General features: G+C 49.4%; 1 protein-coding gene across 2 annotated transcripts in view; it reads left to right on the forward strand.

Moving 5' to 3' along the window:
• Window positions 1-18,013, forward strand: part of UBE2H (ubiquitin conjugating enzyme E2 H) — a 106,972-nt gene extending 88,959 nt beyond the window's left edge. For both annotated transcript variants that reach the window (XM_056118100.1, XM_056118101.1), the window contains 2 exons: window positions 11,918-12,046; window positions 17,726-18,013. In XM_056118100.1, the coding sequence (XP_055974075.1) occupies window positions 11,918-12,046; window positions 17,726-17,850 (254 nt within the window). In that variant the 3' untranslated portion in view covers window positions 17,851-18,013. The remainder of the gene's footprint in view (window positions 1-11,917; window positions 12,047-17,725) is intronic.
• The last annotated feature ends 1,647 nt before the right edge of the window (window positions 18,014-19,660 follow it).

The following is a 19,660-nucleotide window of genomic DNA, read 5'->3' on the forward strand; positions in this document are numbered from 1 at the left end:
GGGCGCTTGCCCAGCACACGGCCAACTCAGGTTCATGAGCCCCACCTAGAGTGATCCCTGAGCACCAAGCCAGAAGTGAGCCCCAAGCACAGCTGGGTGTGACCCAAAAAAACCAAAACCAGAAACAAAACAAAAACAGCAAGCGAAGCAGTGTTGCATTTGCCAGTTGCTTTGGACAAATTTTAAAAAGAAATTTCACAATATTATGCCTCATGAGTTTAAGTTGCTAACTGAATTTAACCTTTCCTACATTGGTTTGTTTTATTTGGGAGCCACACCCAGCAATACTCGGAAGTTACTCCTGGCTCTGCACTGGGAAATTATTCCTGGCAGTATTCAGGAGACCCTATGAGATGCCAGGGATAGAGCCTGGGTCGGCTGTGTGCAAGACAAGTGCCCTACCTGCCATACTATTGCTGCAGCCCAAGTTTCCGTATTTGGAAGCACTTACTCTAGCCACCTTTTAATCAAGTACTCTGTGGATCTTTCTAAACAGTTCCAAATTTTGGCAGAAGGGGATATAATACAATGGTTGGTTTACCTTAGTGTGTACTAGGGTTCTAGACATTTTAACAGAGTGATACAAAGTATGTGTCTGCATGGATGATTGATGGGCCAACAGCTACTGTTTGAACAGCGTTGTGAACTAGCAAGGTGTTGATCCATCCATGCTGGAGTTGCACATTGTCCTGCCTGTGGAACAGATGGTCGCCACAGAGTTTCCGAGATAGAGTTCAGGTAGATGCACTTCTTCCCGCTACCCTGGGAGGAGCAACAGTAACAGAGAAAGGATTATGCAGCGTTTGGGGTTTGACGGCTTTCATGATCTCCCTCCCATATCTACCACCTCACCCCCCTCCCCACCTCCGCCTCCGTGGAGATACTCAGATATGGTGTTGGCATATGACCCAAGAGTTCTGTGCAGAAAAAAAAGGGGGGTATATTTTGGAGTTGAAGAGTGTCGTTTTTTAAAAACACCTCATTGACGTTCACTGGTGGGCAACATTAGCACAGTAGAGTGGTCCAGACATTGGGGGCCATGGGACATGAGCCACAGCTATGTCCTGGATTCTTGGGGGTCTGTAGTTTTAGAACACAGTTGTGATCACACGGACAAATAACCCCAGTATGTTTTCTCTTGTGTGCTTGTGTTTACTGTGTAAACGTACATGACTTCCCAAGCAGGGCCACTTACCTGGTAATTACATGAAGCTGTCTTACTCTTTTTTGACATTATGGACAAACAAAATTGCTATCAAGTAGCTGAAAACTTAATAATGAGTCTTAGTGTGACTGTAAAAATACCCAACTAGCTAATTACACATTAACTGCCCTCCTTTCTTGAAGGTTAATAACAAATCCGATTGCCGTGTTTTAACTTGCAGTCTTTTAAGGTGAGCAGGGTCGTGTTGGGTTCGAGGGATCAGTGGCCTCTAAAGAACAGAGTGAGGTGGGAGGGAGTTTGGAAATCGGCATGGCAACCAGCAGCGTTTCTGGGGTGCGGGAGCTGGCTCTCCTCTCTCTGCTCCTGGAGGCACTTCATTTCCTTCTGCAGTTCCCTGCCCTTCAGATGCCTTGCGGGAAGGGAGCTGTGATTAGGTGGCAGTTGAAAGATGCGATTTCTACGTTGTCTAAAGTGGCGGAGTGCTTGGAAGCTACAGGTGTTACATGACATCCAGCACCGGTTGGTTCCGGGGTATGTGGTGTTCCTCCAGGTGTCTGTGCCCACCAGCATCCTGGCCTGCCCTTTGCCACAAGGAGCAAATCTGGTAGGTAACTAGGACTACTTAGGAATTGTAATGCTGCCACTAGTGAGAGTTAAGTTGCAGAAATTCTTCAGCGATGACTCATTTATATTAGTTCCAGCTGATTATTTTTTGTTTGTGTTTGAACCACACCCAGCTGTGTTTACTGCTTACCTCTGGGTCTGTGCTCAGGGATTACTCTTGGTAGGGCTTGCCGGCTGTGGGGTGCCAGGGATCTGCTGTGTCCAAGGCAAGTGCCCGAACTGCTATACTGTCTCCTGCTCTTTTATTTCTTTTCTTTTTTTTTTCTTCCGGGGGTGGGGGGCAGGGTCTGGGACACAACATCTGGCTCTGCTCAGGGATCACTTCTGGCAGGGTCAAGGAACCATATGGGGTGCCAGGGATCAAACCCAGGTAAGCCATGTGCAAGGCAAACACCCTTACCTGCTTAAAGAGATGTGCTTTGTTTCATGTCTACATGACCCTCTTCATGAGAACTCACTCTGTCTTTAAAAGATCCTATCACTGTACATTTCCCACCACCAGTTACCATTGTATGACAGAGACCCAATCAAGAACAGCTTTGTAACTCTGTATCTCATAGTGACTCAAATTTAACAACAACAAAAAAAAGATATGTACAAAATGATCCAAGGAAAAGAGACTTAGGATTTAGCTTACAAAAAAATTTATTTAGATATATTCAGTTAAAAATTGTGTTGAGTAGTATTTCATAAAAATGTAAATGTGATTATTGGCGTATGGACCTAATTGGAATAAAAGTACACAAATACGATAAAAAAAAAAGTGGAGGGAGGAGAGCCTCATGGGACTGGGAAGATAAGATAGCTGGCTCAAAGGAGCGAGGTCATGCTTTGCCTGTGGGAGGCCTGGGTTCCATCCTTGACACTGCACAGTCCCCGGAGTACCTCTGGGTGTGCTTCCCCCCAACCCTCCCAAAAGAAAGGCTTGATCCTATGGATTAACATGTTTCAGTATAATGAGTCCAGACTTTCAGTATGTTTTATCCATACAGAAGACCACTGAGTTAAGCAGTTGTGTGTATCCTTTTTTCATAGATCCAGATGAGTATCTGGCTCTCTCCTTGCACTAACAATATGTCACCACTTGGTGAGCAAACTGCGTGGCAGGCCTCATGGCTAGTGGGCTCTAGGCCCCGCTGCAAGTCTTTCTGGTGATATTTCCGCTTGCCCCACATCTGTCCTTGAAACAGCTAGAGAGAGAGGGTTTTCCTCATGTAGTTGGCTCGAGTTCGCTATTTAGAAAAGGTTATTTTTAATCCCTTCAAGCCCACCTACCTTTCTGGAGGGTGCTCTTCTTCCTCCTAATGCCTTTGTGTTTTCCTCTGGAGGGCGGCTCAGTGTTCGGGGCCTCTGCTTAGCGAGTCTCTTTCATGCACAACCACATGCCGTGCAGTCCTCCAGCTGAGAGAGAAAGGCTTTCTGTGCCTTTTTCCTTCCTCCAGACTCCTCTTCTGGGGTTGAATGTCATATTTTATTCAGACTAAGCAGGTGAGCCGGAGTGGAAGGGAGGTCCCAAATTATTGTAGTTTTTAAAAATAATTTATTTTTAATTATTTTTGGGTTTTGGACCACCCCCGGCTCATAGTTCAGGACTTACTCCTGGCTCTGCACATAGGGATCACTCCCAGCTTGAGGGGGCTTAAAGAAATGTAGATTCAGGGATTGAACCCTGGTTGACTCGCATGCAAGGCGAGCACCTTAACCCCTCTCCCGTCCCATTACAAGCAATTTCTTAGGAGCTGGTGAAAGAGTGGGAAAACACGGCTGTATTACCCAAAATTATTAGGTAGCCAAAAAAAAAAACTGAAAATTTTATTTGCCCATTAAAATCTTACATTAAAAGGGCTACATTTTTTTTACACATACATAGATTAGCCTCCAAAGAATGAATGGAATGGAATTTGATTTTTGTATGTATTTTGAATACATAACATTGTCTTGCTTTGCAGTTCATGTTGAATTGCAATTTTTATCACTTGATCAGAAATCAGTCCATGGGTTTTAAAAGTTGCAGGGGATTAAACCATGTAAAGCATGTACTCCTGCCAGTTGAGCTATTCCTCCCCTTGCTGCCCTGCCCCTTGTTTGGCTTCATTTGGGGGGAGAGGGCGGGGGCATGCCTCCAGCACTCAGGGCTTATTCCTGTAGGGGCTCAGGGGACCATATGGGATTCCAGGGAATGAATCAAGGTCAGCCTGCGCGGGCAATGGCACTCCTGTCCGCTCTTCTGTCTCTGGTCCTTTTTTTTTTTTTTTTACCCTGTGGTGCTCAGAGCTTACTCCTGGCAGGCCTTTGGGAACCATATGGGATGCTGGGGATAGAGCCTGGGTCGGCCTTACCCGCTTACTATCTTCCTTGGTCTCCTCTTGTGACTTAAAAAGGGGCATTTGGCCCCTGGGGAGAAAGGAGAAAGAAGTTGAAATGGGAGTTGTTTTTTCTTTTTGGGGTTATACCCAGTGTTGCTCAGCAGTTACTCCTGGATCGACACTCAGGAATTACTCCTGGCAGTGCTTGTTGGACCATCTGGGATGCCGGGGATTGAACTCAGGTCAGCCGCGTGCGAGGCAAATGCCCTACCCGCTGTACTGTCACTTCGGCCCCCATGAGAGGAGTTTCTTTGTCCATTCTTGCCAGCTCTGATGATGGTGCATTCCGGTGTTCTTTACCAGACACATCTTATCAGGCTTTGGGCAGGTGGGCATCCAGGGCTTTTCAAATTTGGGCCAGGAGTCTGTAGACTTATCAGAGCAGCATTTTGTGCTGCTCAGAAGTGCTTGAGGGTTGGCGGGGGAACACAGTGCTGGGAATCAAACTTGGGGCTCCGTGCATTTCAGGCTTTGAGCTGTCTCCCTCAGCCATTCCACAGGGCTTTGACCTGAAGGCAGTAGCATCTCTTAGCAAAATTTCCGTTTTGATATTTAAAAGGAAATAGAGGAAGGAGAAAGAACCTAGGGTCATAAACGGTCCGAATAAGACATGAGAGATGTGATTCATTGCCTCCTGTGGGTCGCCTTAAACCGTGCACTAATTGTGAGTCATTTGGGGTAGGGCAGCTTGACTTTAAGAATTAGTGCTTTTTTTTTTTCTCCCCCTTTTCAGAGTAACTCGTGTTGAAACCGTATTCCTTTAGGGAAGCAGGGAACTGAAATTCCTGCTTAAGAAGATGTCATATTTTGTATTAATATTTCAATCTTGTCGTCTGTCGTTTGAAGCCTATTTTGTAGTCATTTTCAGTCATGTGTGATCCTTGTAAGGAACTGTAGTATCATACTTCTCTCTTTGCAGATGAAGAAATTGAAATGCAGAGAGGAAGAGATCTGCCCAGGGTCCAAAAGCAAGTCAGTGGTAGGCCTGAGATTGTGAGCCTTGCGGTCGTCCAGGTTTTTCATCTCTGTTCTCTAGCTGGGGGCCAGCTTCCCCTTGGCTGCAGGCAGTTCAGCCTAAAGGAATCTGCCCTATCCGATGCCCACCCTACACCACTATCCATTTGACTATTAAAGCACCGTTTATGGATCCTTTTAAGTGAATGATGCTGCGCACGCGCGCGCGCACAAGCACAACACACACATCCATCTGAATTCGTTGAGTTGTCCCTGGGGTTAGTGGGGTGAAGAGCAGAGAGGGACACGGGCCTGCTGCACCAGAGCCAGCAGAACCCCCAGAAAGTCGCCTCTTCCCACGTGGCTTTGTGGGGAGGCGTGTTAGGGTAGGTGGTTTTTCTCACTGCGCCAGTCTACACATACACACGCACCCCACTCTCACCCCCAAGTGCCAACCAGCGCCAAACCATTAGAACTGCAGCTGCAGAGCGAGTAAGATAAAAACCATACTACATCGTGAGCTGAGAGAGCACCAATTGAAGAGCAACATGGGAGTCATTGACTTGTGTATCCCAGGACGGGAGTGCTCTGATGTTAGTGTGAATGCCTGGAGATGCGATCCTTTAGTTTTAGTGAATTCTGACATCGGCCACGGTGACATGGGCTTACTATATACTTGACTGGGCTCATGAGCCTTCCTCATAAGGAAGCCCAAAGGCTGGAGAGATGATTGGAAGGGCTGGAACATAGTCTTTGTATTTGGAGCCCTACATCGGATCTCTGGTTCTAAATAGGTACCTGAGTCCACTTGGAAGTGACCCCCAAAACAAAATGGGGGGAGAAGAATTTTAGAAATCAGAAATAGAGGCAGCAGACAATAAGCCCTAGATTGGGTGACCTGTGCCTGGCTGTTGGTGCTTTTCAAAAATTTGAATGTTAATGTTGCCAGAGGTACAGATACAGTCTTGCATGTGGCTGACCCTGGTCTGAAGCCTGGCAACACATGGTCTGTGCCCTGCTGGGAGTGACTCCTGAGCACAGAGCAGCACCGAGTCCTTGAGCACTGCCTGGTGTGCCCTCCTCCCAACAAAAAAGTCTGGGAGACCAAGGAGATGGCACTCATGGCCCCTGAGCACTGCCAGGTGTGACCCAAAAAGATGAGGAAAAGAAGTGACTGGTTCTGCATATAAGGTCTTCGAACCTATGTTAGCACCCGTTCTAGGAACAGTGTATGTTGGCTTTTTCCCAAAGGTGAAATCTTGCTTTGTTTTTCCAGATTTTGGTTGTGTGAAAGGAACACTGAGCTGCTGATCTCTTTCAGCAGTACCTGTGGAATGATGTTGCAGGACAAGCCTCAAGTTCAGCCTGGACACTTCACCCTGTAATTTAGCTACTTGAAAACAGGCATCCTGGGCTGGGCTGGAGCTATAGTACAGCAGGCTCGATTCCCGGCATCCCATATGGTCCCCTGAGTACCATCAGGAGTATTTCCTGAGTGCAATCAGAAGTAACCCCTGAGCATTACCACATGTGCACAACCCCTGCCCCTCCTTCCAAAAAAAAAAATCATCCTGTGTCTAAAATAGTAGTTCAGCCACAGGAACGCCTCACAGATGTTCTAGGGGCCATCCTCTGGCATTGAACTCATGAGAGAGGAAAGTGTCCATCTGTCCATTTGTCTGTCCAAAAGGCCATACCGTTCTGTGGAGTGTCAGGGATACGGATGTAGAAATGTGGAGAACTTGCACTGTGCTGAAAGTTGGGACTTGTTTGTCATCTATTAGCACGGGAAGCAGAGTGGATTAAGTCCAGGTTTGAAGCATACCCTGTGGGCAAGTTACTTTGCCTCAGTTTCCCCATATGCAAAATGGAGATACTAATGTTTCCTACTTTATTGGCTGGAGTAATTTTGCGGAGTCTGTATAAAGGCTTGGGGGCAAACGCCTTTCATGTGTGAGGACCTGGGTTTGATTCCTGGCACACAACCTCCTCCAGAAGAGTTGTGTGTGTGTGTGTGTGTGTGTGAGAGAGAGAGAGAGAGAGAGAGAGAGAGAGAGAGACACAGACAGGGAGAGAGAGAGACGGGGGGGGGGGGGGGGGGACAGGAAGGAGGGAGAGAGAACAAACCTGTGACATGCACCAGGAAGTGGAGGGTGTTGGAAGCTGCCAACTGTTGCTATTATTAGTGCTACTGTAACTCAGTAACTTCCCTGCCCAGGGCTGAGTTTGTAAAAATTTGTACACCCCTCATTTTTTTCTTTGTAATTGGTTTACCTCTTGGCATTTTCTACCTCTGCCTTCAAAATCCACCCACCCAAAGGTAAAAACAAGAAGGTTTTCTTTTCTCTTTTTTTCCCCAGACTATTCATATTTCATTAAATACTTGAAACTGTCAAATGTAGAACTAGAACATTTTTAAGGAAGCTTTTTTGTGTGTGGTGCCAGGGATCAAATCTGTAGCTTCATACGTGGGCAAAGTGTGATTCTCTACCATACTGCATGCTCTATTATGTCCCTGGCTGAGAAAATGCTGTTTTTAAAGGTAAAAGAAAATAGTGATTAGAAGTATGAAAAGCAAAAATTACGGGCCTACGTTGTCCTGACCCAATTTTTCGGCACCATAAGGCACTGTTATTGAGCTATCAGTTTGAGGGTGTGGAACAGTTGAAAACTCTTGGCCCACCTCCACTGCCAGCATGGGCCTTCGGGGGAGCTTGCCCTCTCAGGACCTTTTCCCAGCGTGACTGATGAGCGTGTTATCTGGCACATAGTCCACAAATGGTCTTTGGTGGTTGTATACCATGATTATTCGTCTGCTCCGTATGTTGTTTATATTTTTTAAGAAAAAATATAAACATGAGTCGGGGAGATTGTACAGAGGTTATTAAGGCACTTGTCTGGATTATGGCTGTGGTCGTCGTTGTAGTTAGAATTCTAGCACCACATATGAGGGTTCCCCACCCCCAACACTACCAGATGTGGTTCCTGAGCACTACCAGGTGTCCCCCCCTCCCTCCCCAGCAAAACCAAACAAAAAAGTATATATAAAACAGTAGTGAGATTCTTAGGCCAGATGGTTGGGGTGATCTTAGAAGGTAGCTCTTTCGGAGGGGGTAGGAAGGTGTCACCAGAGATAGAATCCAGGGCCTCCCACGTGGAACCATATGCTGTACTTCGGAACCACAGTCCGGCCCACAGATGATTTTTTTTTTTTTTGGTGGGGGCACACCTGGCAGTGAGTGCTCAGGGCTTACTCCTGGCTCTGCATTCCCAGATCATTCCTGGTGGGCTCACCAGACCATATGTGGTGCCAGGGCTCAATCAAACCCGGTCAGCAACTTGCAAGGCAAGTGTCTTACCCATTGTACTCTCGCTCCAGCGGTTATTTTTGTCATGCTGTTTTTTCTTGTTCCAGGGTCACACCTGGTGGTGCTGAGGGGCTAGCTGTTCATGGTTCTGTGCTCAGGAGTGACCCCTGGTGGTGCTCAGGAATCCTGCGTAGTTTCAAGCTAAGCCCCTCACTCCCTGTGCAATCTCTCTCGCTCTGTTTTGCATTTTTGATTAGTAATCACAGAGCTTGTTACCTGGTACGTGGGGTTCTTCCTGTTACAGTGTACTTGGGCTGTAAAATGACTCCTGTCCTTGTAAAAGAACTATTCTGTAACTTGAAGTTAAAAATAAACTCACTGGGAGTGCTGAAGAGATAGTTCAGTGGGTAGAGTGCTTGGTCTTGGGTCTTGCGAGCACTCCCAGATGTGACTTAAAAACTATATAGAGGTGCCAGAGCAATAGTATAGCGGGTGGGACATTTGCCCTACCCGCAGCTGACCTGGGTTTGATCCCCATCATCTCATATGGCCCCCCAAGCACCACCAGGAGTGATTCCTTAGTGCAGAGCCAGGAGTAACCCTTGAGCATTGCCAGGTGGACCCAAAAAGCCAAAAAATTAAAAATTGCATAGAATTCAAACAGAAGTAAACTTGCTTTGCTCCCATGTCTGTTGCATGAGTACAGGATGGTACCAGCTGCGGCGAATTCCCCATTGCATACTCTGCAGCCCCAAGCTGGCTGGGTCGGGTCAGGCACCAACCTCTGTGTAAATGGAATCAGATTGGAGATGGGTTCCTCTGCATTCTAGCTGGGGTCCAGCCTCACATGTTGGGGTACCTGTGGTCCGTGGCTGCTCTGGCATGCAGGGGCAGAGGGGTGTTGTGTGTTAGGACAGACTGTGTCCCACAAAGACCAGGTCCAGCCCTACGCTGTTCGAGGAAGGCCCACATCAGGGATGCTGACTTCTCTGTGGTCCCCCGGGGCAGTACACTGCTTGCGCGGGTACACAGCTAGTGAAAGGCTGAAAGCCACCGGCCCCAGGGTGCCGTTGCTGGGGCATATGGGCTTATGTACACACACTCTGATGTTTGCAGAGGGCAAACCTGCCTTTCAGCGATGACGCATTTCTCAGACGTCGGCCCTTCATTAAGCAGCACGTGACTGTTTGCTGTGCCCTTTGGGGAAACGTCTGCCAGCCCCTCTCATCTCCACGAAGGTTTCTAAGCCTCGGCCGTCTAGACATTTTGGCCACAATCATTTGCTATGAAGGGGTCCTCTTAGACATTGTGGGATATTTGGCAGCGCCCCTGGCCCTCCGTCATCTTTCCTGATGCTGGACAGACTGCTGTACCCCTCCCCTGCCCACTTGGGACAGCCCTCAATGGCTCCAGACATTGCCAGATACCCCCTGTGAAGCAAAATCCCCTCAGGGTGCGCACCATGATAGAATCGAAGTGTTGTGACTTGATGAGCATTTTATTTACAATACTGCATTCAGAACTTTTCTCACTTTTTTTTCATTAAGAAAGTCAAGAGGGGGAGGGGCACTTGTCTTCCACGGGACTAGATCCTCAGGCGTGTCCTGTGGGAGCCCCTGAGAACTGGGAGTGATTCCTGAGCACAGAGCCAGGAGTAGTAAGCCTTTAGCGCCGCCAGGTGTGGCCCAAAAACCACGAGAGAGGGAGGGAAGGAAATGATTTTGATGTTGCTGTACCATCGTGCTTCTCTCTAAAACATGCTAACATGAGCCGAGCAGGGCAGAGGAATGGAGACGAGCATATTTGCTGAAGTCTGGGGATGTGTGTGGTATTTCTGCACCTGGGTTTTTCAGGGCCGGCTTCCCTTCCAACATACCGTGCGACGGCAGTCTTCATTGTTTTTCCTAACTGTGTGTAAATACCATCTGTGTACACCTTGTGCTGAATTTGGCAGCAAGGGGTTTGTAAATGTTTATTTTTAATTGTCTATTAATGTGGTAATTTGGTGCTTCTCTGTCTTACGATTATGGTTTAAGTGGTACGTGTAAGTTCCTGCCTTTCCCTGCCTTTATTGCACAGAACTGAAAAACTGGTAATATTTACTTATTAGAAATAATTTGAATTAAATGTCAAGGGCTATGAATGCAAATGTTCATGATCTGGCACTTGAGGGCTAGAGAGAGTAGAGGGGATAAAGTGCTTGCTTTGCATGTGGCTGACCCCAGGTCAATCCCTGGCACTGTGTTTGGTTCCCAAGGCACCCCAAGAAGGATCCCTAAGCACAGAGCCAGAAATAGACCCTGAGCATTTCCATTATACCCCCCAAAACACCAACCTTCCTCATCCCCCACAACGCCACCACCTAAAAAAGGCCATAGGCATTCTGGCTGGGATAGCTTAAAGAGCCCGTGGGAGCTCTGAGTACGTCCCTGTCACGTATGGTTCTCTGAGCACTGAGCCATCTCTGGGTGTGGTCTAGAAACCAAGAAAGTAGGGGAGGGTAGAGGGGATACAGAGAAAATGCCGTGGACTGAGGATATGCTCTCCATGCAAGAGGCCCAGGTTCAGTTACCCGCATCGCATGGTCCTCCGAACACCCTCCGAAGATTAGCCCTGAGCACCACTGGTCCCCTCACTGACCACCTAACCACCACAGGGTACCAACCCATAAGCACAGAGCCATAGGAATAACCCCTGTGCATTGCCAGATGTGGCCCAACTGCACCCTCCCCCTCAAAAAAAAAATCTGGCCTTTGAATACTTGACAGAGTAGAGGACTAGTAAAATCTTCAGGGGCTGGAGCGATAGCACAGCAGGCAGGGCTTTTGCTTGCACATGGCCAACCCAGATTCGATTCCCAGCATCCCATATGGTCCCCCAAGCACTGCTAGGAGTAATTCCTGAGTACATGAGCCAGGAGTAATCCCTGTGCATCGCCAGGTATGACCCGAGAAGGAAAAAAGAAATTAAAATCTTCATCAAAAATGATGTTGTTTAGGGCCAGAGTGATAGTACAAGCAGGTAGGGAGCTTGTCTTACATGCAGCCAACCAGGGTTCAATCCTGGCACCTTGGGCATTACCAGATTTGCTCCCCCCCCCAAAAAAAAAATATATATATATATAAGGATTAACTTTTCAAAGCAAACGTCAGCCAGGCTTATCTATATGTAGTTCTTCAAATTGGCTTTCAAAGAAACATATAAGTCACACATAATGAGGCAAATGGTCTTGTTTGGGGGCCATGCCTGGCGGTGCCAGGGCTTATTCCTGGTAGATTGCAGGCACCATATGAGGCGGCAGGGATCGAGCCCCGGTCAGCCACATGCAAGGCAAACGCCCTGCCTGCTCTCCTACCTCTCGGGCCCCGTAGGCAGATTTGTATGGGAGAACGTCCATGTGCTCAAATATATGTAGGAAGGCAAGCGGGCTTTGACCTCTGCGGGTGACTTTCAGGGGAACATGCTTATTCTGTGCATGATGAGTCTGTTTGTTTTTTCAGATCTTACCAATATATTTGAGTCCTTCCTGCCCCAGTTGTTGGCCTACCCTAACCCCATAGATCCTCTCAATGGCGATGCAGCAGCCATGTACCTCCACCGACCAGAAGAGTACAAGCAGAAAATTAAAGGTGAGAAGGCCGAGAGCTTGGCCTGGAGGCGGCACCGCTGATGCCAACAGGCTGTGGGGTTAAATGTCTGAGTCCTCGACAGAGACACGCTGCGGGTAGCGAGGGCCGGAGACACCTGAGGAAGGCTGACAGGAAGGAGAGAGCGAAGGGAAAGAGGAGTTGGTGGGAGGCCCGCCGTGGGACGGGAGGAGATGTGACCCAGAAAATCTTGGGTACGTGTCCCAAAGAAACTTCTTCCGGGGGGTGGGGAGGTTCCCAAAAAAGCATGAGGGAAGCACAAATTGAGCCCCCCGCCCCCCACCAGGCACCACCACTGCATTGTCTTCAGAGTACCGTGGGCTGAGACCCCCAGCCCAAATCAAAAAAAACTTGAGCCTTTACCTTTATTTGCTGCATCCTTTAGTCTTCAGAAAGTGAGTAGGAAATTAGACTCGAGCAAAAAAGATTTCTTCAAAGAGGACCAGAGAGGGAGTACAGTAGGTAAAGCTTGCATGCGACCGCCACCTCAAGTTCACACAACCCGGTAGCCTCACGTATGTCCCCTGAGCACCACACAGAGTGGCCCCAGAACCAAAAAACACCCTTCAAAGGTACAATCTCATATTGGCTTACCGACCAGTCATACTGGCTCTCCAGTAAACCAGTCAGCAGTTCACTTGGAGTGTGTGGGAAATAATTACCAAATTCATCACTCATTAGACTTTTTAAAAACTCCTGTGGAGGGGCTGGAGCAACAGCATAGAGGGTAGGGCATTTGCCTTGCATGCAGCCGGCCCGGGTTCGGTTCCCAGCATCCCAGATGGTCCCCCGAGCACCAGAAAGAGTAATTCCTGAGTGCAGAGCCAGGAGGAACCCCTGTGCATGGCCGGCTGTGAACCCCCCCCCCCCCAAAAAAAAAGACCTGTTGATTTTTAACATTGCAATTTAACCTGAAGAATCGGAGATACCCAACTTCCTTTCCTTGGTCTCATCCTGCTTTGCTTTTCCTTTGGGAAGTCGACTTCTGTTGAACATTGTGCTTCTGCAGATGCCTGATACTGGTACCCCAGTGCAATGGGATGGTTCTGCCAAAGGGTGAAAAGTGCTAGTTGGAGGGAGCACCTGGTTTGCTCATCCTTCAGGATTTGGAATCCTGTTTGCCCTGTTCTTAAGTGGTTCACTGGGCTAATGGAATGTGAATTTCATGAGAATGAAGAGACAGTTGGAAACATCTTAAACCAGTAAACACAGATTTACCTGTGTTTTGTCATGCTCTTCTGTTTACCTCCGTGTGTGTTTGAGAACATTCATGGTGAGAAGTTAAATACATTAAGTGCCAGCCAAAAGGAAAGGAGTTCCAAACCCACGCAGAGAGCCCAGTACACGGATGGCAGGCATTAGAGTTTGCCCGCCTCTGGCATGGTTTGCCTAAGTGTAGAGCAGCCCAGAATGCCGGACATGCCACCCCTTGGAGATCCATTTGCAGGAGACTGCGGCAGTCGAAATAATTTGAGAGCTTGACCGTGTAGGTCTGACTCCTTTTTGAATTTTTTTTTATCTTATTTATATGCTTTCATGGTAGATGCTAATGGTTATTATGTCTTAAAACATCAAGAATGTGATATTCGGGATAAAGTATTTAATTATCCCCCGATTACAAATATGTTTAGTGATTTCTAAAACTTTTGTTTACATGTAAGGAAAGCAAAATCAATATTTTGAAATAGGTTTTCTACCCGATGATTCTGCATGACACAGTATATGATTATTTTACTGACTTCATCTCTCCTCTGAGGAAAAAAATGCACAGAACTAATCGTTATTCAAAGGCATTCTAGAGGGCTGGAGAGAGAGGACAGCGGGTAGGTCGTTTGCCTTGCACACAGCCAACCTGGGTTCGATTCCCAGCATCCCATATGGTCCCCTGAGCACCGCCAGGAGTAACCCCTGTGCATCGCCGGGTGTGACCCCCTTCTCCCCCCCTCCCAAAAAAAAGGCATTCTTGCCTTCAGAAATTAATCCCTGTCTTAGTATGTATAATCTGCATAGAATTTAATAATCTATTGCATTTGGTAGGTCTTCCTCTTACTAGGTAGGAGACATAGGGGAACACTTGGGCTGTTTGCCAAACCATGTTCTCATTCTTCTCGGGTCTCTCTAGGACTTTTGTTTCCTACTTTTGTTGGAATAAAGTATAAATAAATCTGCTCTAAATAAACTTAGGGGCCAGAGAGATAGTACAGCGGGTAGGCTGCATGCCTTGCACCCAGCACCCCAGATAGTCCTCCCTGAACTCAGCTGGGCGTGACTCCCAAACAATAAGCAGGTCTCGGTGCTTTGTGGAGTAGTAACTAATATACGTAGCTGGGTATCTCCATGACCAAACGTGAATTTGAAGCCAGATGTGGTTCCCTCGGGAGGGAGGTGGGCTGACACTTTGCCATGGAGGCTTCTGCATAGCGCCTGCAGCCCACAGAGGCACCGTCATAGAACGTGTCTCTGCTCAGGTGCTCCCGGTGCCCTGCCTTGGGAAACCCCTGCTGTCCAGTGCAGGGTGGCAGCTCTCACTCTCCGGAATGTCAAGGCCACCCATCGTTCTGGCCCTCTGGTCATCTGAGAAAATCAGACGCGAGCTCACCCCAGCTTCCTCCTGCCTCCTTCCTCCTCTCAGTTGTGTACGTCAACCCTCCCATCTCTGTCCCCTCCTGCAGGAAGTAAGACGCGCGTCTGTCCTGACTCACTCCCCGCCTCCCTGTGGTCTGTTGACCGCTCTCTCCCGGCCGCGTTGCGTGGGGTCTTCGCTCCTTCCCCTGCTGCGTCTTCCGCCTCTCTCTGCCCCTCAAGGAACCTGGCTGTTTGTTTATTCCCTTCCAGCTCGTCTCCCCCCTTTCCTGGTGAAGCCGGGGCTCATTTTTTCTTACATTTGGCACCTGCCCACCCCCACCCCGGACCCTTCTTTCTCTACCCCTCTTCAGCTGGCGGAGGCAGGGGAGGCTGGCGCTGCTGTTGGTTCTGAGGCCAGGCCCCGGGACCCAAAGATGTGCCAGAAACCCCCAGGGCCACGAGGGTGCCTCCCAGGCTCCCCACCCAGCAGTGCTGGGGAGTGTGTGTGCTTTGGCCTTCCCTTTCTGAGCACCTTCCCATGCATCCTCGCCTGCTCCCTGGTGAGCATGTTACTCGCCCCTCGCAGCTCTAGACGAACCCTCTTCAGATGGTCTTCGAAAATGTCGATCTCCCAAGCTGCTTCGCCACTTCCATGCAGGCCTCTTCTTTCTAAACGCTGGTCAGCGTCGTGCTGAGTCGCTGCCCTGTCCTGCCCGGGATCATTGCCTGCAAGGCTGTGTGCAGCCCCACTCCGAGCTGCGTCTCGGCCTGTTCCCTACGTCTTGGCTTTCGTTTCTGTCGGGCATCGATGGGCAATTGCGTTTCTCCCACTGCAGGAAGGGGGTGTCCTTCCTTACTGATGGACTCTCCCAGCCCTACCCTGTCCCAGCAGAGTCAGCATACTTGGCCTTGCTTCCTTTCATACTCTGACGAGAACAGATCAGGTGCAGTTTTCTTCTGTGGTTGTGTCTCAACATCCCAGCCACTTCCTTGTCCTTGATGACGCTGTGGCAACACTGCCGTCCCCTCCGGGGTGGCCTCTCACTGCAGCTGCCGGCCTTCTGGGGTCTGAGCAGAAGGGTCTGTCCCCCAGGGCTTGCTTTTTTTTTTTAATTTTTTTTTTGTTAGTGAAACACCATGAGGTAGAGTTGTAGACTTACAAATTTTTGTGCTTGGGTTTCCGTTGTACAATGATCGAGTACCCATCCCTCCACCAGTGCCCATTTTCCACCACCACTGATCCCAGTACCCCTCCCACCCCCCTTATCCCCCCATCCCACCCTGCCTCTGTGGCATGGCACTCCCTTTTGTTCTCTCTCTCCTTTTGGGTGCTGTGGCCTGCAAAAGAGGCATCGAGTGGCAACATGTTAGGTTTAGAGTCTAGTGTCAGCATGCTTCTCCCATCCTGGGGGGATCCTTACAATACCCCCCCCCATTTGGTGCTCCCTTCTACATCTGAGCTGCCTTTACCCCTAGAGTGTGAAAAGCCCCTCCCTCCACGCCTTGCTTTGGCGGCACCAAGGGGCTGAGCCAGCCTTTCAGCACCAGCTCTCCTGCTCACTTATTCTGGCCTCTCCTGCCTCCCGAAGCACCTGGGCTTAGAAACTCTTGGGTGCTCAGTGGTGTCCCAGAGAATTCGAGAAATCCTCTTGGGTGAGCGGTGGAAGACAATGGAGGACAGGGGCAGAGCACAGTAACTTCTTTCTACACAGGGAGGAACACAGCAACCAGCCCACTGCAGGCTTGAAACACTTGCTGACGTTCTCCTAAGTTACTTCTTACTCTAAACGCAAGCGGTTTCTCCCTCACTGGGTCTTTATTATTTATTATTAAATTAAAAAATTATTATTAAAATCCCTCACAGACACAAGCTAGAAGAGCCCTTAGCTTGCATGCAGCTGGCCTGAGTCCGATCCCCAGCACCCTGTCCCATCCCCCAAGCACCTTCAAGGAGTGATCGCTGAGCACAGAGCCAGGGGTAAGCCCTGAGCACAGCTGGGTGTGACCAAAAACAACCACCACCAAGGGGAGCGGTGGGGGGGGTGGGGGAGGCGGGAATGGGACATTTTGTGCAAAGAGCAATGAGTTTACTGACTCTTAAGTCAGAAGCCTGTGAGCTGTTGTCAAGGGCCAGATTTGTTCCCTGCGTTGTCTCTGTCACTTGTCATGCTGACTTGGCAGCCTGCTGGCCGTGTCCCTTCTCTTCCTGGGGCTGTGAACCCCCGCGCAGCCACGGGGGGGCACTCAGCTTCAGGATATGAAGTCGGTGCTTCTCTTGTGTTGCCTTCTGCACAGGAGTCCCCTCGGCTCTGCTTTACTGTGTTGTGTGTTGGCTGTCGACCTGGCAAGAGCTAAGCCTTTAGCTTTTAGGACCGAGCTTAATTGATTGGTCAGCAGTTCTTAGAATCCTTTCCAGCTGGCAACTGCAGCGTAGGCTATCCATCGCGCACAAATCTTCAGGTAAATGATACGTGACGCAGTCACGTGGGCTCCCCGAGTCTCTCCAGAGAGCGGCTTACTCCCGAGCAGACTGAGACTGTTTTTTTTACCAGCTGCTGCTTCAGAAACCTGACAGGCAGGATCTGTTTGGACTGACATCTACTCCCGAATTAATGGATTTGGGCCACCTGTAATTATGTAACTGCAAATCTAAAACTGATGGGGGGGGGGGGGGCGGAGGGCGGGGAGGTCCCAGGATTTTCTTTATCTGTTACTATGGAATCGCAGCTAATCTGTTCCTATCTGGGAGCAACCGAGAAAGTGAAAAGAGATCATGTGGGGCTTGCCCTCCCTCCCCCCAGGAGAAGACAGACAGACGGGTAAGCCCAGTGCGGAAGGAACCTGATGGCAGCCCCAGGTGCCCGGCTTTGCCGTCGTGCTCCTCCCAGCTTTGCCTGGGCCTGGGGAAATGGGCCTGTGCTCCTCCCCTGGGAGTCAGAGGCTACTGTGGTGCTGCCAGGCCCTGCCGGTCAGCTATTCTGCCTGGGGACAGTGCCCCTAAGTCAGGGTCCCCTGGTCCCCGGCACCGGGGCTCCGGGCTCCATCCCCGCACCAGCCGGCCACTCACCGTTGTGTTCTCTGTCCCTCTCCTCACAGAGTACATCCAGAAGTACGCCACGGAGGAGGCGCTGAAGGAGCAGGAAGAGGGCACCGGAGACAGCTCCTCGGAGAGCTCCATGTCCGACTTCTCGGAAGATGAGGCGCAGGACATGGAGTTGTAGTAGAAAAAGCACCTGCTTTTCAGAAAGACTATTATTTCCTAACCATGAGAAGCAGACTATAATATTCATATTTAAACAAAGCAATTTTTTTTATTACTAAACAAGGTTTTTATGAATAATAGCATTGATATATATATATTATATATCACCCTTTAGATCTTGATTTCTTGGTCATTTCTCAACCTGAGGTGCATAGCATATTCCCACATTCCACTTTGGTAGCAATATGCGGTCCGAATGCATGCCTTCATCAGTCCATCGGGCCGGGTCAGCCCGTGCACTCCCGACTGTCCAAAGGCACGGCCACTCAGCTAGGCAGGCGTGAGGAAGGCTTAGCAGGACGAGAGTGGCCCCTCTTAGCGATGGTTCCAAAGAAACCAAGCCAACCAGCTCTCGGATGCGAAGATAGAAACAGTGCTATTTCAGAAGAGACGGGGACAAATTGGGGAGGAAAAGGCCTACGACGGGGCATTCAGAGCCAGCCCCCGTGGGACCCGGGGGGCCCCGGGTGGCCGCGTGTCTGTGGCGACACAGTATCAGACAGGGGAGAACTCATTGGAGTATTGAGACTTTTTTTTTCCTTTTTGACTCGGATTTGAAGTACATTTCTCTATAGATTTCCTGCCCTTCTTACCACCCAGGCCTTGCAGCCGCAAGTATTTTTGCATCGGATAGAGAACCTTTTGAGAGTGTTTCCTTCAACCTGATTCTTAGGCTAGGGCCTTGTCATCCAGACCCTTTTTTGAGGGGACAGGACAGGAGGCTTAAAGTGACTGGGCAGCTCTTTGGTCTCGTCCCACAGGCACAGAGTCCCTTCTTGCCTGTCACGGGCTACGACATCACCCTGGACTAAGAGCTTTTAACTATGAGAGGTCATAGGGTGGGGGGTTATGGTGGTAGCTTTTTGGGAGTTTTTTTGTTTTGTTTTTGTTTTCATTTTGGGGGGATTGGGTTGTTTTTTTGGGGGGGTTTTGGTGGTTTTTTTTTCTTTGGGGTGGGGGCAGTGTGTGAACTGTGCTTAGAGGGGTTGCAGGTTTAGTCTTCAGTTCCCTAGCGCTGTCTGCCTCCTCCCGATGGCCACGTGGGCCCCGTGGAGAGGGTGCCAGCAAGCCTGCCCTGGCTCTGGCGGTCCTCGGGACTTGCCTTCCTGTTTGGAATCAGTTTTCCCTCCCGCCTGCCACTACTCTTGGCAGCAGCCCGGGCATCCTCTGTCTGTGGGAGCAGGAAAAGAAAGTGTCTCAGACCCAGCATACGTTCAAAATTTCACATGAGTAACTGTTGGAACCAGGCAAAGGTTCCTGGACCCAAAGTGAGCCTTGATGGGCAGAGGAAGCAAGCACAGCCCACCTCCCCCGCCCCTCTCCCCCACCCCAGTGTGTGACAGGAGGGATTCAGAGATGTGGTGCAGTAGAACAGGTTTTGAAGGAAGGAAACGTTCTCTCCTGTCTGCAGGGAGGAAGTGAGAGCGCTGCAGGTGCCTTCGGAGCACACGTTGACTCGGCCAACCGTACGTCCAGGTGGAGGCTGCAGCTTCTCGCCTCCACGTGCTGCCCACCAGGTATCCAAGAGCGGGCTGCAGCGGCCATAGGCAGGAGCAGAAACTGGCCAGTCCTCAAAAGGCCATTTTTGAGTGTCCCATTGGGATAGTTTCATTTTTCTTTCAGGATGTGTGACTTTTTTTTTTTTAAGTTCGGAAGAGCTGTATAAGCCCACAAGGTTTGAGTCAATGAGGTTGGAAAGTACCCCTTTTTTTGGGGGGGAGGGGGGCTCATTCAAAAAGCACAATCAATCTTTATTTGAAAAATCTCTA

Source organism: Sorex fumeus, unplaced genomic scaffold, assembly GCF_029834395.1.
Source record: "Sorex fumeus unplaced genomic scaffold, SorFum_2.1 ptg000037l, whole genome shotgun sequence".
Classification (NCBI taxonomy): domain Eukaryota; kingdom Metazoa; phylum Chordata; class Mammalia; order Eulipotyphla; family Soricidae; genus Sorex; species Sorex fumeus.